At 36.8% G+C, this 23,431-nt stretch overlaps 1 protein-coding gene across 3 annotated transcripts in view; it reads right to left on the bottom strand.

Moving 5' to 3' along the window:
- Nucleotides 1-5,161: 5,161 nt before the first annotated feature.
- Prp31 (pre-mRNA processing factor 31) overlaps nt 5,162-23,431 on the bottom strand; it is a 262,750-nt gene continuing 244,480 nt past the window's right edge. For all 3 annotated transcript variants that reach the window (XM_090376998.1, XM_090376999.1, XM_090377001.1), the window contains exons 13-14: nt 20,676-20,771; nt 5,162-5,266 (exon numbers count right to left, since the gene is read on the bottom strand). In XM_090376998.1, coding sequence (XP_090233124.1) covers nt 5,162-5,266; nt 20,676-20,771 — 201 coding nt within the window. The remainder of the gene's footprint in view (nt 5,267-20,675; nt 20,772-23,431) is intronic.

The following is a 23,431-nucleotide window of genomic DNA, read 5'->3' as shown; positions in this document are numbered from 1 at the left end:
ATCATGATGGCAGATCACTGGTTATAAATAATTGTTATTACAAGGGAGACTTAGCAAACTGCTCTAAAGTATGAAATGTGACTTGACTAGAAAAAAGAAATTTTTCTGCAACAGGAGAAAAATTTGGAACAAGATGTATGAGTACCTGGTGTAGATCTGCATAAATTGGATGATGAAACAGAACACGACAGTAATCTTCATATTCTCCACAATGGCAAAAGACAGTGTTGAACAGTTTAAAAAGGTACAGCTTTGTGCTTAATGATTGATTTTCTGTAAAAATAAAGCCACACAGGTTTGGTGAGAATGGCTTTGATACAAAGGTCCATTTCTTAATAATATATCTTACATCTGACTGATGTAAGATATATTATCCTGTCCCTTTTCTCAGGAGGTATTTATAACTGACTTGGAATTGGAGGCTTTAGCCCCCAGAACACACATGAGCATGTGAACCAATATGGGTATTGTTTTTTTACATACATATATATATATAAATGAAAAGTAAAATTAATATATATACAGGGTTGACACAAATTAGTTGGGCAATTTAGTAACTGAATAATTTGCAAAATATTAATTGTAAGGTACCAGTTCAATGGCAGATGAGTAGTATTGTATCTTAAGTTTGCGGATAGATGGTGCTAGGTGTCCACATATGAGTGAGATGTAGTTTGCGGTTGCTCATCATTCTTTGTGTTCTCGTAACGATGGAGACATATAATGGTGCTGAAAAAGCGAAATGCTGTCTGTGGTTTCATGAAACTCATTCCGCTGTGCAAGTGCAACGAAATTTCGGTGGAGAATACCAGAAAAGTGCCCCGAAAAGAGACACTATTGTAGCATGGTACAAGCGATTCACCAAAACAGGATGTGTGGCTCATAAGGCTTTGCGGGCAAGGCAGACCTAGAACTCCAGAAGAGACGGTTGACACAGTGAGATTCATTTTTGAGAAATCTGACAAAATCTACAGCATGAGCTAATTTACAGCTGGGAATTCCTAAATCAACAGTTAACAAAATCCTGTGAAAACGTCTGATGTTCAGAACTTACAAATTGCAAATTGTTCAAGCTCTTAAGCCCATGGACCTGGCAAAGAGAGAAAATTTTTGCAACAATATGCTAGAGCGCATGGAAAGGGATGACGATTTCTTGTCACAGTTAGTTTTCAGTGACGTGGCAAAGTGAATAGACAATGTCAGGATTTAGGGATCAGAAAATCCTCATGCCACCTTAGACCATGAAAGGGATACTCCCAAGGTAAACGTGTTTTGTGCCGTAAGTTGTTCTAATGTTTTGGGCCATTCTTCTTTGCTGAAAAAAACTGTTATGGGAATCGTATACCTGGACATGCTTCAGATTTACCTTATGCCAATCCTGAAGGAAACAATGCATGGAGGTTTTATTTTTCAACAAGATGTCGCACCCTGTCACTTCCACACAGCGGTTACTTCTTACCTCAGTGCTGAAGTCCCAGTTTGGATTGGTTGCTTTTTTTTTTTTTTTTTTGGTAGTTGTTGGCGCATCGGCTTTTGTGGCCATAGTGCACCTCCCAAGGTTTTTGCAGTACTTTGATCCAAGCCTGAGGCGGGATTCGAACCTGCGACCTTTGGGTTGCCAGGCAGGCACTTTACCCACCTGGCTAGCCCGGTCGGCAGATTGGTTGCAGAAGTGTTATTCCATGGCCACCACGATCACCAGACCTTTTAACCCTAGATTTCAGTGTATGGGGTTTTGTAAAAGATCAGGTTTACAGTCTGCCACTTCCGACATCCATTCCTAAATTGAAATCACGAATCAGCACTGCACTTGGTTTGATCGACGTGAACATGCTCAGAAACATATGGCAAGAACTGATAAACTGATGAGATATTTTCAGAGTAATGAAGGGCAGCCACATCGAACATTTGTGAAAAAGTTAAACTTTATATGTTTCACTATCTTATAATCATGTGTATTCTCATGTTTGGCTGTATACCTATGCATAATAAACCATTTATTTTGCCCAACTAATTTATGTACACCCTGTATATATATAGCAAAAAATAAAATTAAACCCATATATAATCAAATTAAAAAAGGGGAGGGTAATGAAGATAAAGAGTACTGCAGAAGGAATGCTGTAAAATAATTTAGAAAAAAATGAATTATGCAATACCAATTATCGTATTTCCCCATGTATAAGATGCACCCTTTTTCAAAAAATTTGGGATCTAAAAACTGGGTGCGTCTTATACAGTGGTTGTAGATTTTTTTACTTGCATTTCCCACTTTTTCGCGCTTGTTTCACACTTGTTACCAGTATATTAGGTTACGTTTTGCCACGTTCTGCCCAGAAATGGCTCAGAAAAGATTTTCGTACAGTGCTGAATTCAAGTTAAAAGTGATCCAGTTTGCAAAAGAGAATGGAAATCGTGCTGCTGAACGTAAGTTTGGTCCTCTTCCAACTGAAAAAAACAATCCGAGACTGGCTACGGGAAGAAGAAACCCTACTGAAAACACCACGGCAGAAGAAGGCCACGAGATGCAAGTCAGCAAAATGGCCTGATTTAGAGAGGGAATTGAAGATATGGACAAGAGCAAAGGGCAATTGGGATTCCTGTGTCCACAAAGATGGTTCAGCATGAGACAAGAAGAATTGTTGATGAAAAAGAAGTTACTGATTTCAAAGGAGGACACAATTGGTGCTTCAGGTTCATGAAACGGAATGGACTAAACATGTGTACATGCACCAGACTTGCCCAAAAGATGCCTGAAAGCTATGAACAGAAGGCCCTTGAATTTCATTGTTTTGTCATTCCATGTTGGAAGAGACATCAGTTTGAGTTGGGACAGATTGCAAATATGGACGAAGTGCCCCTTCAATTTGATCCCAAGTAACAGAACTGTTGATAAGAAGGGGGTGAAAACTGTAACTGTGAAGAAAAGTGGACATGAAAAGAGCCATTATACAGTTGTTCTAGTTTGTTGTGCCGATGGAACCAAGCTGCCTCCTATGCTGATTTTCAAATGCAGAACAATGCCAAAAGAAGACATTCCTCGAGGAGTGATTGTCCATGTTCATGACAAGGGTTGAATGGATCTGGTTTGAGAAAGTTTGGAGCAGGAGACCAGGTGTGCTCTTATGCAAACCTGCCCTATTGGTGCTTGATCAGTTCATGGCACACATAACAAAAAACACAAAGAAGATTGCTGCAGAGCAAAAAACAAAACTTGTCGTCATACCTGGAGGCTTGACATCCCAGCTCCAACCACTTGATGTCAGCATTAACAAACCTTTCAAAGCTGCCATGAGAGACGAATGGAACCAATGGATGAAGTCTTCTGGGAACAATTTGACACCAGCAGGAAGAGTGAAGAAACCAACTATAGGAGAAGTTTGTACCTGGGTGAAAAGATCCTGGGATAATATCAAGATTGAGATCGTTGTCAAGTCATTTAAGAAGTGTGGCATTTCAAATGCCACAGATGGAACTGAGGATGAGGCAATATATGAAAACAGTGATTCGTCATCAGACACAGATGAGGACAAGCTAATGGATGGGAGTTTTGACAGTGATGAGGAGTTGTATGAATTTTATGATGAATAAAATGAGTTCAATAACTTTATGTAATACATTTTTTCCAAATTTCGGGCCCCAAAATTAAGGGGCCCGAAAAAAGGGGCGTCTTCTTATACATGGGGAAACACGGTAACAGAATTTTAGAATATACCAAATCAATGAAATTTAGCAGTACCCAGACAAAAGTACCAAGCCCGAAATATCACTGATGTGGAAGCAAAAACAAACGACACATAACCAACTGAAAATACAAAATAAAATAGATTGACATTATGCCCCATCTTGACAGACAACAACAAGGCCAATAATGGTCATGGAATCATTGCATTTCAATCATTAGACAAATCCATGCACTGTAAAACTGATATATCAATTGAACCACAAATGCAATGGATTTGAATAATGGTGGCCCTTACGCAGTGAAAAATTATAATAGAACACATCCATATGTGACTCCACGTATATATACATGGAGTCACAACAAAGAGACTATGTCCCATCAAACTCCTAACATCCATCATGACAACAAAACATATTTTCTAGTAACTGCACTAATTCAGGCTGACTGCAGATATACATGTGATTCGTGCATCACTACTTCTAAATGAGTAACCAAACAAGTTTTGATAAGTCACAACTTGCTACAACACTGCAATTTCAAGATACAAATTCAGTCTTTTCGATCACACTTTGTATCTCTACTGTGAAATCAAATATTCAAAACAGTAAGAATTCATAAAAGCTGGAAAGTAATGCAGTTATTCTTATCTGACTATTTGATATTTCTAAAAGTGTAATAAAAGTCTTAAAAAAGCAAACTGTACAACTATCACAGAAAACTGTAAAGTAAAATAATTAACTTTACAGTTTTTAATAAATTACAGTTTATTCAGTAACGAACTGTTAATGTTATTATAAAAGTATATATTAATGTTTTTTGTCTGCCCTATCACTAGTATTTTTGCTAAGAACTATAACTTACCATAAAAGACTTCCATTCTGCAAACTGTGGAACTTGTGAGAAGTGTTTTAAGGCTTTGAATGGATTGGGTAAACTTCATGATGGTATTTTTACTCTTTCTTGTGCAATATACAGAAAAGAATGTAAACTTAAATTGAAAAAGCATGACTGCACAATAGATGTGCACAAATTTGCTTTCAGCAAGAGAGTAATTAATTGTTGGAACAAACCACCATTATTGTGGAAGTGGGTAGTTGGAATAAATTATTAGTATTAGTAGTTGCATCATTTACCACTACTAATCTCACAAAAAATGGTACTATCCAGTTCTAAACTTGTGTGTGAAGCTCCAAGCTGGTATCTTGAAATATTCAAATTTTGGAAAAATTTATCAGGTAATAAATACTATACGCACATTGTAGAAGGTGGGGGATAGAAGACTGCTTATTTAGATCAAATTTTAGCACTCCTAAATAAATATAGCTGTAGCTTAAACAGAAGTTCACAGAAATGGTCTTCAAGATAAACTGTTTCCTCATAAAAAAACAATGACATTAAATAACTTGAACTTTATTATTTACAGCGATCACAAAAAAGCATGAAATTCACTTTTAATCCTTTGAATTTTTGAAACAATCACTTCTTCTCAATCTTAAAAAAGCCAGCAGTGTTTGAAAAATATTTTGCATTAGCTTCATTCAGCTTCTTCTCAGCTGCTTGTGGATTAACAATTTCCAATCCCTGCAAAGGAGGGGGAGAGAAAACTGCTTAAAATCTGACAATAATGTAATACTTGTATGTTAATTAAAACTAAACAGTAGTTCTAAACATTTTATGGACTCATTTTATTCTTTATTTTAGCAAAATCACTTTTATCTGGAATAAAATTTATGATCAAAGTAAAGAGAAAAAAGATTCACTCTGGGAAATTTATTGATGACAATATCTTGTATCTTTTTTATACACCCTCTTTAGATTCTCTTGTTTTTGAACCTTTAATTAGGGATGGCATCCCAGTTGTGAGAAATTATGCATTAAAGTAGTGAATCCCATACTGCTGTAAGCAATGCTTCTACAATACAATGATGGATGAGTTTAGTTCTAGTGATCACTTTTGAAAGTACTCAAAATATGGGGCCAAACTGCCCACTGCCAGTTGCATTTTTTGTAGCCAGCATTTACAATTTATTTTAGTATACATTGTAAGTTTGTAAAGTACTCTCAAGTGAATGATGAGAATTTTTTAAAATGTATTAATAAGTTAGTTTATTATTAATATTTAATTCTTACCCTTTATTTAAACTAGTTGTAGATAAGTGGTTAAAGAAACAGAGGATGACAGCACTTTGATAAGATGTTCTGTTGACAGTTATTAAAATGAATGTGGTAAAATTAATTTAAAACTACTAACGTTAAAAAAAAAAAATTATTCCTGTAGTTTTATGTGATTTCATGATCAAGAATATATTATTAATTTAAAATGATACAGAATTTTTGATATAGGAAGTGTGGCTATTAAATGAGATTGTTGCAATAAAAAATAAATAAAATGAAATATTTCATTTTATTTATTTTTTCCTTAGGTGCAATTGCCAAAATAATTGCCCTAGGTGCACGCGCAGGTCCATATGTTTCTTCCAAGCATAGAAACATTTCTGAAAGTCATCCTCTGTAAGCCTATTAAATGCTTCAGTCATTTTTTTTTCTCAATATCTTCAATGGACTGAAAATGGGTTCCCTTGAGTACACACATTTCAGTTCAGGGAAGATAAAAAAAGCCACAAGGATTTGCCTTGATGGAGCATCCAACCATACTTTCACAATTCAGGTCTCTTCCTTTAAATTTTGTCATGCAGCCTTGTTAGAACTTCAATGTAGCACACTTGACTGACAGTCTGATTTGGTAGATGTACCATAATAATTCCTTTCATTGGCTTTCATTTTTGATTTTGACATTCTTACTTTTTTTTGGTCTAGAGGACTGTTTTGTTTTGCCTTCCATTGCACTGACTGTCTTTTAGTTTCTAGGTTATACTGGAACAGCTAACTTTCATCACAAGTAATAACAGTACCCAAAGTCTGGACCTTCAATTTTTTTCAGAACATCTTCACAAACTTGGAATCTTCTCATTCTTTGATCTTCATTCAAAAATTCTCGCACCATCTTGGTGCTTTTTTCTCATGCCTAAATTTTCAATTAAAATTTGTCTGTTTCTTTGTCCATAGTGAGTTCTGATGCAACTATTCTAATGCTTAAATGATAATCAGTGTTATCACCCATCCACATTTTTATCAGTTTTCATAGATGCCAGACAGCCTGGTCATTCATAGCCTTCCACATTCTCTTTTCCTTCTAAAAATCTTTTGTCATTCAAATGTGCAAGCTCTTGACATAAACTTTCATAAATATAAATACTGACAAACTCTCACAGATATAATCTCTCATAACTTTCAGTTGGTGTTTTTTGTTAAAAATGTGAGGTTGATTTGTTGTTCGATTCATTGTCATTTTTCCGGCAAACTGCAAAAAGACAAGGTAATTAAAAACCTATCTCACTGCAAAGTGAATGAGCATTTTGGAACATGATGACAGAAAACTAGGGAAATGTTCAAGGTCAACTGCTGTGCCTTTGTTTCACAGGTGGCAATTGGTGCGTAGTGGCTGTGCATGCAGTCTCATTACTTAATAGCTACACCTTGTACAAATAGATGAGTACTGGTGTGAGTAATTGTACTCAATTAATGGCAGATGTATGGGTCAAGTAAGAAATAAAATTTAAGCAAGAATTTCTGTTTTCAGAGTCTGTAACAGTGAACGAAATTTTTAAGAAATTGAGTAGTTTTATTGGTTTCTGTTCAGATGGCCCAAAAACAATGAAAGAGAAATATGGAAGACTGGTAGCTAAGCTAAAAGAAACAGGTGATAACTATGTTCCTTTAACGTAGCATCAACAGGGAATGCCATCCAGGTAGTACCTGAATTTTGCATCAGATCTACTGCACTCGGCAATGTTATACTTTTATCCCAAAGGTGATGGCCACTTTATGGATGAAGAAACAGTGCATTATGCTAAAATTGTGAGTCTGCTAATGAGGCTAGTGGGAGCCAGATGGGTTTAAAGCTGCAAAATGGAATTTTTTTATTTATTGATTTAAAATTATTGTTTCTCTAACTTTTGATTTAAATTTAGTAGTACAGTATTTTTTTGCGATTTTCTGATTAATTTGGTGTATTTATTCTTCACTCAGCCTTGTAATTACATAGAAAACCACAGTTCACTTCTGCCGGCATTGTATTGATAGTAGCGTTCCAATTCTGCTGCGATTGTTTTCATATCTATATAGCAGATACTGAAGTTTCTACATAACTTGTAGCAGTGTAATCAGTATATTATAGATTATAAACTATAAATGATAGCGCTACTTATGTGTTTTAATAATTTAACTTGTCATGTAGACCATAAAATATGACAATAATATTAGTAGAGCTTTTAGAATCAGTGATTTGCGGTAGATATAATATTGCAAATAACTAGCACGAGAATTCAAACCATGTAGGTGGCAACAGATAGTTAAATTATTATCTATTATAACTACTTAGATTTTACAAATGTAATGTTTTAACTTAATACATATAACTTAAACTTGATAGGAAACACGAAATTGATATAACATTAACTCGGGGATAACACTCAATACTGAAATATATATATATATAGTGTTATAACTGCATTGGGATATAAGTTTAGTGTAATATTTTTAATTGTAATGAGACAGAGAATCGAAATCGTGCCTCACACCAGAGGGCGGGGTTGTCGTCTGAATCACAGCCTTTTGAAATGTACTGCTTGTTTGATGCTTGTGAAGCAATCGGGAATGGGACATGATATTGCCAAGGGAGTTGTCTTTGTGTGTGCTCGATGTAAGGAGTGTGAGGAAGTTAGGCACCAACTCAGCTTTGTTATGTGCCTTTGAGAGCTTGAACAAATGGTAGATACCTCAAAGGATTTAAATTTGGGGCGCCCATCACGCTCCCAGCTCCCCACATCAGTGGCAGAGCTCACACTTGAACATCAGGCAAAACAGCAGCAATCCCCAAGGTAGAATGCGCTGATGCAACAGGAACTAGTTTTCGTGAGTGACTCTACCGTCAGGAAAACAGGAAATACATTGTGCAAAAAGGATAGGTGGAACTGGATCTGGGTATGTCTGCTCTGCCAGGGGCAAAAGTTGATGACGTAGTAGAGCAGATATCTTTTAAGGGCACAAAAGGTGATACTGTTGTACACATTGGCTTAATGACATTAAGAGTAGGAGAATGGCAGAATTAGTTAACAAGTACAGGTCCATGTTGAAAAAATGCCACAAGTTAGGGTTGAAGGCAAGTGTTTGCAATTCTGTCCAGATACAACAGGAGGGACTATATGACGAGAGCCTTGTCAATCGATTTGGCCCTGGAGAGATTGTGCAAGGCACACGTGGTAGAATTTTTCTCAGCATGGTCCGTGCTTGTTAACAGGAGAGACTGCTTCTACAGGAATGGGATACACTTAAATAGAAAGGGTGCAAGAATATTTGATGATGCGATAGAGGCAGTGTTACATGGTTCAGAAAACTGCTAGCTTGGGGAGATATGGACTAATAGATTAACAGCAGCCGTTGGCAGATGTGAAAGGTTTAGAACGAAATGGATGTCAGGTGAACTAATGACTCACGGCAGAGAAGAAAAATGCATAGGATTCATATAAATTATGAGGTGACAGAGAAGCCTATGATAGATATAAGCTGGTTGGTAATCAAGTCACAAAGATTAGGCAGGCGAAAGCAGATTTTGAGAAATCTTTGGCACAGGATGAAAAGAAAAACAGCAAAGAGTTTTGCTTGTGTAAACTCTAGAGAGAAGAGGATGAATCAGACTGGTCCATTTGACATTGAAGGTTTGACTGCTGATGATCCTGTTCAGGTAGATGACAAACTGAATGAGTATTTTGCATCTACTTTCACACTTGACAAGTTATTCAGGGAGGGGAATGCCAGACGTTTATCAAACTCTAAACAGTGAACTAGACGATTTTGTAATAACTGAGAGCAAAGTGGAGGAGAAATTGTTTAAGATAAACATAAGAAAGGCACCTGGGGTGGATGGGATCTAATAATGACAGCATTAGCAAGGAAACATGATGCAAGAAAGCAAGCTTATATAGCATCAGCCTAAAAAAACACACCACCTTCTCATTTCACCCATCCACTCACTCCAAATGTTTGCCTAGTTCTGCCTTGAATCTGTTTAACCTATCAACTTCTACGACAGATGGAAGTTTGTTCCAACAATCAACCACACGCTGGCTAAAGGCAAACTTCCGCACATCTATCCTACAACTGTCTTTCCTCAATTTGAATTTATGCCCTCTCAGGCGATTATTCTGAGCAAGAGGAAGAATCCCATCAGCATTGAGCATGCTCAAACCATTCAAGGCTTTATACACCTCAATCAGATCATCTCGCAAGTGCCTAGGGCTCCAGACACTGTAATTTGCAAAACGTAAGCCTTTATTCGTAAAAGCAACCCTTTGTTCCATTCACTAATCTTGTTGCGCTTCTCTGTACTTGTTCCAAAAGCTCTACATCATTCTTAAAATGAGGCCTCCAGACTTGTATACAGTATTCAAGGTGTGGCCTGACCATTGCCTTATACAAGGGGATAATTATATCCTTATCCCTGTTATAAAATTTCCTGTATATCATTGACAAGACACCATGAGCTATTCATGCAGACCATCTACACTGCTCAGAAAACTTCATACTTGCCTGCACAATTACCCACAGGTCTTTTTCACGTTCCACTTCCCCGAGTGTAGTACCAAACAGTTTCTCTTGGGTTATTGCTACCTATATGCAGTACTTTGCATTTGTCAATGTTAAATTTCAGTTTTCACTTCTCAGCCCATTTGCCCAACTTATCTAGATCAAATTGGAGTAGCGTACTGTGTTTACTGTCATTAACAACCCTGCCAACCTTTGTATCATCTGCAAACTTGGAAATTAATCCTGATATACCATCATCAATATCATTAATGAATACAGAAAACAATGGACCCAACACTGAACCATGAGGGACTCTACTCATAACATTAGTCCACAAAGAGCAGTGTCCATTGATTACCACTCTGTCTTCTCCCTCTCAACCATCCCTTTATCCATAGCAGCAATTTACCTCCAATGGCACACTGTTCTAATTTGTGCAGCAGTCTTCCATATGCAACATTATCAAAAGCCTTTCTACGATCCAAATATACGATATCAAAATTATTCTTTGCATCCAGTTCCTTTGTGACTACATCATAATATCCAATCAAATCTGTCAGACAAGACTTCTCCTTAACAAATCCATGCTGTGTCTGAGCTATAACCGAAGTCTTGTCTAGATGATCCTACAATGCTTCTTTAACCAGTGCCTCCATTAATTTCCCTGTAACAGTAGTTAAACTAACAGGTCTGTAATTACCTGTCTGCCTTTGATCCTTTGTAGATTGGGGTCACATCTGCACATTTCCAGTCCATGGGTACCTCCCCTGAGTCCAAGGAAACTCTCATAATTATGGCTAAGGGTTTGCTTACTTTCTTTGCAGCCTCCTTTAATATATCTGGATAGATTCCATTAACCCCAGGTGCCTTTCTTGTTTATCTTCAACAATTCCTCCTCTATTTTACTCTCAATTATTACAAGATTATCTAGCTTACTGCCACAGTTTAATACACCTTTGGCATTCCCCACCCTGAATAACTTCTCATGTGTGAATGTAATTGTAAAAGATTCATTTAGTTTGTTAGCTACCTGAGCAGGATTATCAACATTTGAACTGTCAATATCAAATGGACCAATCTGATTCATCCCTTTCACTTCTAGATTTTACATAAGTAAAGAACTCTTTGCTGTTTTTCTTTGTATCCTTTGCCAAAGAATTCTCGTAATCTGCCATTGCCTGCCTAACCTCCTTTGTGACTTGGTTACAGACCAGCTTATATCTATCATAGGCTTCTGTGTCACCTGTTAATTTATATGTATCCCATGCATTTTTCTTCTCTGCCATATGTCTCATTAGTTCATCTAACATCCATTTAGGCCAAAATCTTGAACAATATTTCTTAGTTGGTATGTAAAGCCTAGTAGCTTCCAAAACAAATTCTTTGAATGCTTCCCATTTTGAATTTGCTGTTGGTAACATCATCAGTTGGTCCTACCGTATAGAATTTAAATACTGTCTCAGACCAGCGTAGCACCTCTACGAAAGTAAAAACCCTTCCCTTTACTCCTGATGGTAGTTACCTCTTTGAGTAAATCCCACTTGAGCACACTGTGATCACTGTCACCTAGTGGTTCCTTTATCTGAAGATTCTTAATGAAGAATCACGACTGATAATCAGATCAAGAGTATTACTTCCTCTAGTTGTCTCTCAAACATGCTGCTGTAGAAAACAATTATCCAATAAATCCACAAGAGCCTTGGTAGTGTGTGAGTGACCAACCCACGAATTCCAGTCAATCTCTGGGAAATTAAAATCCCCCATTAAAAGACACTCTGATTTACTGGCCCACTATTTCTCTGCACAATTGCTCATTATACTCATCAGATTCATTAGGCCTATAACACACACACACACACACACACACACACTCAACATTGCATTGTCCACCAACGTCAATTGGATGCATTTCCTGAGATTTTGTGTTTCTTAACTAACAGCATAACCCCTCCTCCCTTCCTGTCCTGTCTATCCTTTCTGTACACATTGTACTCCCCAAATTCCAATTCTGCACTGCTTATATCTGTGTGACACCACATCTCTGATATCCCAACAATATCCGCCTTTGATGTCTTGACTAGCACTTCAAGCTCATCAAATTTATTAACTATACTCCTAGTATTGGTGTACATGCAAGTATACATGCACCTGTTTCTACTCTTAGTTACCCTAACACAACCCATGTGTTTACTCGTTCTACTATCACTCCCAGCAGTCTTGGAAATCCCCATTGCCTTGCTTTCCAGGCTGCTGCTCAATTGCTTTTCAATAGAAGCAGTGCAAAATCACTTTCACCTCTGCCAGCAGCTACTGTTAATCTATTAGTCTATGTATCCTCCCAAGCTAGCAGTTTTCTGAACCACCTAACTCTGCCTCGATAGCATCAGCAAATATTCTTGCACCCTTTCTATTTAAATGTATCCCATCCCTGTAGAAGCAGTCTCTCCTGTTAACAAGCACAGACCAGGCTGAGAAAAATTCTACCCCTTGAGCCTTGCACAATCTCATCAGGGCCAAATTGATCAACAAGGCTCTCATCATATACTCCCTCCTATCGTGTGGGCAGAATTGCAGACACTTTGAAATTCAACCCTAACCCACGGCTTTTTTTCAACATTGACCTATACTTATCTATTCAATTATATTAAAGGAGGCAGCAAATAAGCAAAACCTTTGCCATAATTATGAGAGCTTCCTTGGAATCAGTGGAGGTCCCCGTGGACTCAAGATGTGCAAATATGACCCCAATTCACAAAGAAAGATCATAGGGTGACATAAATAATTACAGACCTGTTAGTTTAACTTCAGTTCCAGGGAAAAAATGGAGGTACTGGTTAAAGAAGCACTGCAGGATCATCTAGACAAGACTGCAGTTATAATTCAGACACAGTATGGGTTTGTTAAGGGGAAGTCTTGTCTGACCAATGTGATTGGATACTATGATGTGGTCACAAAGGAACTGGATGCACAAAAATAATTTTCATATCATATACTTGGATTTTAGGAAAGATTTTGATACTTTTGCACATGTAAGACTACTGTACATATTGGAGCTGTATGGCATTAAGGGAAAATTGCTGCTGTGGATAAAAAGGATGGTTGAGTGGGAGAAGACAGAGTTCTAATCAATGGACACTGCTCTTCGTGGACTAATGTTATTAGTGGAGTTCCCCAGGGTTCAGTGTTGGGTCCGTTGTTGTTTTCTGTATTTATTAATGATATTGATGAAGGTATATCAGGCTTAATGTCCAAGTTTGCAGACAATAGAAAAGTTGACAGGGTTGTTAATTACACAGTACACTACTGCAACAGGATCTAGAAAAGTTGAGCAGATGGACTGAGAGGTGGAAATTGAAGTTTAACATTGATAAATGTAAAGTACTGCATGCTTGTATGGTTAGGAGTAACCCTAGTGTAACATATCAACTGCGTTACTCTAGAGGAATGTATCAACTGCATGGTACTACACTCAGGGTGGTAGAGAATGAAAAAGTCCGGGGGGTGGGGGGTAATTGTGCAGTCAGATGTGAAGTTTTCTGAGCAGTGCAGACAGTCTACATGAGCAGCTCATGGTGTCTTGTCAATGATATACAGGAATTTTTCTAACAGGGATAAGGAGGTGATTATCCCCTTGTATAAGGCAATAGTCAGGCCACACCTTGAGTACTGTATATAGATCTAGAGTCCTCATTTTAGGAAGCATGTAGAGCTGCTGGAATGAGTATCGACAAAGGCAACAAGATTGGTGAATGGAACAAAGGGTTGCTCTTACAAAGAAAGGCTTCAATGCTACAAACTGCAACTTCTGGAGACCAGGCACCTGTAAGATGATCTGGTTTAGGTGTATAAGACCTTGAGTGGTTTGAGCAAGCTCAATGATGATAGGATTCTTCCACTTGCCCAGATTAATCGCCTGAGGGGACATAAATTCAAATTAAGGAAAGACAGTTGTAGAATAGATGTGTGGAAATTTGCCTTTAGCCAGCGGATGGTTGGTTGCTGGAATAAACTTCCAACTGTCGTTGTGGAAGTTGATAGCTTAAATAAATTCAAGGCAGAACTAGACAAACATTTGGAGTGAATGGATGGGTGAAATGTGAAGGTGTTTTTTTTGGTTGATGCTGTATAAGCTTGCTTTCTTGCATTATATGTCTCTACTAATGCTAATTGTACAAGAATAGTTTGGAGAACATGCCACTGATTATTTCAACCATCTTCCCTGGCCCCTGCATTCACCTCATCCCAATCCTATTGAGAATGTGTGGTATTTGCTGGAGAGATCTATTCACCAAAGAAGTCCTGTTCTTTCAACTTTGTAAACAACTACAAGATATTTTGTTGGAAGAACAGTTACAATTAGACCAAAATGCACTAAAACATTGAGAGAATCCATAGTGCACTGCACACTTGTTATTCAAAGCAAAGGCAGTCCGATTCGACACTGAATAAAGGTTTGTATTTTATGACCAGTGTGTGTTTCCAGTTCTAATTCAGTTTCTAGTTACCATTAGCAAAGAGAAATCATCTGGCAGGAGCTTTAAGCCATAAGGCTGCTCTACATTTTAAATTCCCACTAACCTTAGAGATTTTTGTTCACTCTATCGCAAACATTAATTACATTATTAGAAATATTATGTCTTAAAGTATCCATGAGGATTTCAAATTTGTTTTTCAAAACTTTCCATGTCATCATAGGGTAATAAAAAAAAATATCAAATACTGTAACAGCTCCAATCACATCATAAACTGAAGATCTTACATAACATCAAACATTATTTTTGTTGATAGTGTTGAAAAGTGATGAAAGTCAGTTATTATCTGTGCACTATTGTAATATCAAATGATGTGATTGCTAATGTGTACATTATACAGATGGGTTCATAAGTATGTTACCACTCTTATGGGAGTTTTTATTTTTCAGATTGTTGGTTTGAGTCATGACAAATTTACATTAGATGAACATTGGAAAGTGGCTTTGTGGATAGGGATGGACTTATTCCTCACATGAGTGCAGTGGATGTTTGCAGCTTACCTTGAGAACCTTTTCTAAAGCTGATATACTACACAGTGAATTAGCAAACAGTTTGTGTCCACTGGCATTCTTGTTGATGCTCCACACAATGGTCATCCACTGACAGCTATCACAGATACAAACATTTACAAAGTGCAATAAGCAATGTTAACATCACTTTCTACATCACTGTGATGCCTCAGTCTAGAACCAGATTTATTATACATGACAACATGGAGAATTGAGGAATTGTTTGCAGCTATATCACATATAAATTCTTTATTTGATATCAGAAGACAAAGTGAATCCCATAAGGTGCTGTGTAATCTTCCTTGAAATGCAGAACAATAATTCTAACATTATCCATAACATTGCCTTCTCGGATGAAGCAACATTCCATGTATTTCAGAGAGCAAAACAACAGTCATTTGTGGGTCAGAAATCCCCTAATTACACATATGAATATTAGTATTAGTAATGGTGCAAGGAAGCCTATGGCTTATGCTGCACCACCCAAAAATAAATAAAAAATAATAATAAAATAACAAAAAATACATAAAGTAAAATAATAAGAATAAAAACAAATTAATAATAATAAGAAGAAAATTTAAAAAATAATAATAATAAAAATTAATTAATAAGAGAAAAGGAAATGGACAACCTATGCATTTCCCCTCCTCCTTTAGGTAATTATCCAACTGGCCTTTGAATTTCCCAGAGTGTCGGCCTCTACCACCCATGTAGGTTAACTTATTCTAGTAATTTATAATTCGCTGGCTAAAATAAAACTTCCTGCAATCCAGTCTAAACAACTCCCCCGTAACTTGAAACTATGGCCCCTAGTTCTAGAGTTATTTATAACCATGAAAATTTCATCCTTATTCATTTTTATTATTATTAGCCATATGGTGCAAGGAAGCCTGAGGCTGATGCTGCAACAGCCAAAAAAAATTCCTGAGTTACCCTGAGAGAGAGAGAGAGTCAGAAATATAAAGGAATCACCAGAAAGAGAAGAATGATGATATCCAGCTCAGGATTTACTTATGCGTCTGAGAGCCTTAAACACCTCAATCAAGTCTCCTCTAAGATGCCTAGTTTCCAAGCTCTGCAAACCACATATTCAAAGTCTTTCCCCATATGAATGGCCTTTTGTCGATCTCACCAGGTGAATTACCTGTCTTTGGACCTTTTCAAGAAGAACAATGTCTTTCTTTTAGTGCGATCTCCATACTTGAACACAGTATTCCAAGTGTGGTCTAACAATAGTCTTACACAGGGTGTCTCAAAAATATTGGTACAAACGTTTAGGGAAGGTAGGTAACATCTAAAGGAATGTGAATCGTATAGGAGCCCATAACCAGAAACGTCACGGGAAAGTAGTAGCAGAGGCACAAGAAGCAGAAATGACACAAGACAGTAATTAGTGGCAAACATTTATTTGACATAATATTAACAATGGAGTACAAGATGGATGCATTTCGTGATGTTACAACAGATGCTCGAAGGTTCCACCATGAGACGCGATGCATGCATGACACTGATGCAGCATGGAATTGGCGGACACGGTTGAACACACCTGGAGTTTCTTTGACAGTAGCAGCAGCGCAGACGAGTCTCGCCACGAGATCCATTTCCGTCTCCACAGGCGATTCATACACGATAGATTTGAGGGCCCCCCACAGAAAGAAATCAAGGCTCTATAAATCAGGTGGGTGTGCGGGCAGGCATCGGATCTTTCTAGAACTTGTTCAAGAAAGATCCGATATTTAGAGGAGTTCATGCGGGATGGTAACAGGTATGGGCCGACTAAGCAGTCACCGACCATACCTGATCATGCCCACACATTTATTGCAAAGCGATGTTGTGCCGCATGGGGGGCGCACACCATGTGGGTTGTCATGAGCCCAAAACATGAGCATTGTGCTGATTGAATAAGCCTTCCTGAGTGAAATAAGCCTCATCCGTGAACAAAATATAGGCTGGAAAATTCAAGTCTTGAACACTTTCTTCGAGAACCACTGCGCAAAAGCCACACGTGCAGGATGATCTTGGGGGGGGAGCAGTAACTGAACCCTTTGGAGATGAATTGTGGTGCCAGATTCCTTTACACTGTACACTGCAGCAAGGCAACTCCTAAGGCAGAGGCAACGGCACATGTGCTGGTAGTAGGATTATTCTGGACAGCATTCAACACACTTTCTTCAATGGCGGGAGTTTGCGTTGAACGTGGTCTGCCCGCACTACTCCTGTTACCTCTAAATAACCCATAATCGCACAAATTTTGATGCACCCACACGCAAACAAACGGTGGTCTGGTACATGTCTCTCTGGGAAGCGTTCTCTATAAATTCGATGAGCAGCTCATCCATTGCCCTCTGCTAATCCATACACTAGGCGCATGTCTGCCAGCTCACAGTTCATATATCGATGCATGCTCTTCGTGCGGCGACTACTGCTTGAATGAGTAAATCAGAAAATTTCCCTCTCACGATCTGATGAACAGCGACATCTAACGACTTACGGTGACGTTTCCAGTTATGGGTTCCTATGTGATTCTCATTCCTTTAGATGTTACCTACTTCCCCTAAACGTTTGTACCAATATTTTAGACACCCTGTATAATGGGATTATGACATCCTTATCTCTACTAGCGATTGTTCAATATATCACTGATAGAACCCCATGGGCCCCTCCTCGAAACCAGTCTACAATGTTCAGAGAACTTCTGTTGTCACCATATCATCATACCCAAGTCCCTTTCCTCCACTATGGCTTTAGTTCAACTCTGTCAAGTGTATAAGTTATTTAACCTCAATGTCAATGATATGATAGAGCCTCTCATCCAAGGTGAATTTCTGGTACACAATTACTTGGTAGAAAGTGATGGTTTCATACTTCTTCCAGGAAAAGTAGTGAATGCTGATAATTAGCTCAACATGTTGTGAGAATATGCCTCTAATAAATTACTTCTTGATTCAAATCAAAAGGGACTATGAAGCCCAATCAGTCCTATTATTATAATAATCTTAAATTATAGGAGAAAACCTCATACCTTTTTAGTAGGACTATTAATCTCTCAACACTCAATCGCGAATGATTATAATATGAACTTACCCCCCCATGCATAGTCATAAATAAATCAAATTAAAATAGCTATTAATTAAAATAATCATGCCTTCAACTCTCATATCACTTCAAGGGAATTGGAAAGAATTACGGAAAGGCAGCGGCCACCAACCAACATCACATGCCACCGTGAGAATTGAAAAACAATTGTTGCAAAAATCTAAAAACGACGAAACAAATAAATATCCATTAATTCACACATAAATTAAACTTTAAAATCATTTTTTAACTTCTTTTAAGAGACCACCTTGTTCAGTTTGTTACCGTGTTCACAAGAAGTACAAAAGTGATTAGCGAATGATATTCTCCCTGTTTTATATAAAATTAACGACACCTGACATGAGATTATTTATATAGACCAATGTATGAATTACTATTCGTGCATGCGTGTAAGCGTCCACGAGTCTGAAATATTATAAGGTCTGCATATATTAATAGAGCCAACATTTAATCTCATTTCTAATGTTTCGATTCATTAAAAAGGAACTAGTGTTCCTTTTTAATGAATTAAAAAGGAACACTATTCATTAAAATTCATGAATTCATTAAAAAGGAACTAGTGTTCCTTTTTAATGAATTCATTAAAAAGGAACTAGTGTTCCTTTTTAATGAATCGAAACATTAGAAATGAGATTAAATGTTGACTCTATTAATATATGCAGACCTTATAATATTTTGGACTCGTGGACGCTTACACGCATGCAAGAATAGTAATTCATACATTGGTCTATATAAATAATCTCGTGTCAGGTGTCGTTAATTTTATATAAAAACGGGGGGGGGGGAGATATCATTTGCGAATCACTTTTGTACTTCTTGTGAACACAGTAACAAACCGAACAAGGTGGTCTCTTAAAAGAAATTAAAAAATGGTTTTAAAGTTTAATTTATTTGTGAATAAATTAGGTTAATAGCTATTTTAATTTGATTTATTTATGACTATGCATGGGGGGTTAAGTTCATATTATAATCATTCGCGATTGAGTGTTGAGAGATTAACAGTCCTACTAAAAAAGGTATGAAGTTTTCTCCTATAATTTAAGACTACTGCTCAAGTATCTTAGTGTACAGATACTGTCAACAGGATGGTACTTCCCAACATTCTGTCCACACTGTGTATGCCTACCTGGATACCACTTTTAGATGTTACTGGTCGTGCTATGCCTCTGAACTGGTCCCCTTACTCTTTGTGATTTTTGGCTATGGGATATTCAAGGATAGGGTAAGCGAAACAAAACCTCGATGACAATGTTGAATCATTGTCACCGAGGAAAGAATTTCCATTACCAACAAAATTCAAAAAAAAAATCTGTATAGCTGCGTTACATGCAAAATTTTAATGATCTGAAAGACGCACTGATGGCACTGGTTCACACATTAAGTGGCAATACTATTTTCTTATTTGCCTTTTTGATTTTTTTAGTTTTCTGTGAAATTGTGAAAAAATAAGTATAAATAAATAGAAAAGAATTACAGTTTATAGGATTTTTTTAATTATTTACATTTTTATAATGTCAGCTGCATTAATTGGCTTCCAATGGTAAACATATTCTTGGATATCATATACACAGAAGACTTTCAGAATAATGGCACCTTCGGGGATTCAAGATGCTGTTATTTCAATTTTTCTGTTATCTAGAAAGTTTTATTTTTAATATATTTAATGCAGAAATAATGAAACTAAATAAGAAATAGAGAGATTAAGAATGCGATTTTATTAACTGCACATAAAAAACATAAATACGTTGATGATCCAATGTCATATTCTGCCAATAATACACTACTACTTATGGCCGTTCTATTATTATATCAAATTTGTCACTAAGCTTTAATTGTTCTTCTTTTCTTCTTCTCTGTATAAGGTTTATTAATTTGTGGATCCATGGTGAGGGGTTTTTAATTTAAAATAAATGTAAAACAGCGGCATAATCCATGATATCAGTACAAAATTCACTTTAAAAATGGCGAATTTAAACAAAAAGTAATCACGTGACTTGCATTTTCCTTTTTTTGGCACTGGAAGACAGCTGCACTGTACGTAAACATCTGATCTTAATGTGCCATTAGTTCGAATATGCTGTTATTTGGGGTTCATTATTTTGACAGTCTACCATAGAAAGTAAATTTCAAAACAATTTAATTTGTCTATAAAAAACAAACTAAAATTGAAATAAAATAATCTTAACTTAAAAATCTTAGTTCAATTACCTGCAAAGGTGTAAATGCAACACTGGATGCTGTACCAGATATCTGACGCCGTACAGAGGTACTTCCTCCCCACACTTGCTGTTTCTGAAGATTTTTCTGTAAAAAAAAAAAAAAATAAATAAATGATAATTAATAATAAAGATAGTTTAGAAAAACATGAACAGACAAGCAAAAAAACACAAGTCATCAAAATCCAGTCACCACGCATAATTAATAAACATTCTAACCGTTCTGTGAAGGATTCAAATATATTGTTTATTAGAATTAGTAGTAAAAAAGGATGTAAGGAAGCAATCAAGGTTATACTGCATTAACCAATAAAAAACTACACAGATCAGCTGTCTATCCCCTCTAATAAACTGCCTAATCCTTTCTTAAATTAACTCAAAGTACCCACTTCTATAGAACAGATAGAAGTCTGTCACAACAATCAAGTACTCTGGTTGAAAGCAAATTTTTGAAAGCACATCTATCCTGCAACTGTCCTTTCTCAATTTAAATTTCAGCACAAGAAAGTCCAAAAAACGGCAGCTGAAATCATGGTTAGAGTCCATTTCTGATAAATTTACACAAAACATTTTTAAATTTTAAAAATTTTATAAAACTGAATTGTACATAAATGCTTTTAAATAATTTATTTCTTATTTTGGCACTGAACATTAACAGCAAGATTACTTACAAAAATAAAATCACAATTTTATTTTTAAAAAAAAAAGGAAAAAAATAAAATAAATTGGAAATTTTTCAAAAAGCCTAAAATTTTAAACCGTAAAAAAACTAAACAAAAAAAAAAAAAAAAAACACATCATTGTATATTTTTATTTTTATGATAGTTTCATCAATTTTCGGAAAAAAAAAAAAAAAAGGCCCATTATTTGTTAAAAATGGGTGAAATTTGCAGAATCTGTCTTTGTAAAGTCTCAAGAGTATCTGTTTACATATAGATGTATTTTATTGATACCATGTTGAAAGAACTTTCAAAATGTATATAACTCTTTCACATATACGCCGATAGGCAAAATTATGATCACCTACCTAATATGATGTTGGTCCCCCACGTGCAGCCAAAACAGCTCGTACCTGGTGAGGCATGGATGCTAAAAGATTTCTAAATGTCTTGTGGTATCTGGTACCAAAACTTAACCAGCAGATCCTTTAATTCCTGTAAGGTCTGTGGCTGAGATGCAGCAGATCGGAGTTGCTGTTCCAACACAAACCACAGATGCTCGATGGGATTGATGTATGGGGAATTTGGAGGCCAGGGCAATACCTGGAAGTCTTCCTCATGAAGTACTAGTCAAGCTATCTGCCTTTGATGTCTTTGATGTGTTGAGATATCAGAGACGTGGTGTCACACAGATACAAGCAGTGCAGAATTGGAATTTGGGGAGTACAATGTGTACAGGAAGGATAGTCAAGACAGTAATGGAGGAGGGGTTATGTTGTTAGTTAAGAAATACATAAAAATTAAGGAAGTGCATCCAACTGATGTTGGTGGACAATGCAGTGTTGAGTCTGTTTGATGTGAAACAAGCACTGGCAAAGGAAAAATGAGAGTAGGTATCTGTTATAGGCCTAATGAATCTGATGAGTATAATGAGCAATTGTGCAGAGAAATAGAGTGGGCCAGTAAATCATAATGGGGGATTTTAACTTTCCAGATATTGACTGGAACTTGTGGATTGGTCACTCACACACTAGCAAGATTCTTGTGGATTTATTGGATGAATGTTTTCTATAGCAACATGTTTGAGAGGCAACCAGAGGGAGTAATACTCTTGAAATAATCAATACTGATTATTCATGATTACTCATGAATAATCAGTATTGATTATTCATGTATTAAGAATTTGCAGATAAAGGAACCACTGGATGACAGTGATCACAATGTGCTGATGTGGGATTTACTTAAAGATGTAACTACCATCAAGGGTAATGGGAGAGAAGCGCTTTTGCTTTCGTAAAGGTGCCTACAGTGGTCTCAGACAGTTTTTAAATTCTATACAATGCGATCAACTACTGAAGTTACCAACGTTTAATTCTAAATGCTAAGCCTGCAGGGACTTAATTTTGGAGGCTACTAGGCTTTTCATTCCAACTAAGAAATACTGTTCAAGGTTTAGGCCTAAATGGATGTCAGATGAATTAATGAGGCTCGTGGTAGAGAAGTAGAATGTATGGGATGCATATAAAGTATCAGGTGACACAGAAGCCTATGGCAGGTGAAGGCAGATTACGAGAAATCTTTGTTGGCAAAGGATGCAAAGAAAAACAGCGAAGAGTTCTTTTTTTTTTTTTTTTTGTTTTTAGGAGCATTAGCAACTAAGGCCATATTGCTCCGGGATATGCGGTGGTCATTCCCTGACCTTTCCGCATCTTCCGTATTTGGTGGTGACGGGCTCGAACCCCGGTCTAATCAAGAAGCATGTGATATGCACTGCTGCTCCTTCCCACCTGGCTACGGAGGCGCACGCAAAGAGTTCTTTACTTATGTAAACTCTAGAAGGAAAGGGATGAATCAGATTGGACCACTTAACATAGATGGGTTGACTATTGATGATCATGCTCAGGTAGCTGACAAACTGAATGAGTATTTTGCATCTACATTCACACATGAGGAGTTATTCAGGAAGGGGAATGCCAGAGATGTATTAAACTGTGGCAGGAAACTAGATAATCTTGTAATAACTAAGAGTAAAATAGAGAAATTGTTGAAGATAAACATAAGAAAGGCAGCTGGGGGTGAATGGAATCTA

This window comes from Mastigoproctus giganteus, chromosome 7, assembly GCF_048544385.1.
Source record: "Mastigoproctus giganteus isolate SK-2022 chromosome 7, ASM4854438v1, whole genome shotgun sequence".
Lineage (NCBI taxonomy): Eukaryota > Metazoa > Arthropoda > Arachnida > Uropygi > Thelyphonidae > Mastigoproctus > Mastigoproctus giganteus.
Note: the sequence above shows the minus strand (reverse complement) of the source record. Positions and strands in the feature narration are given on the sequence as shown.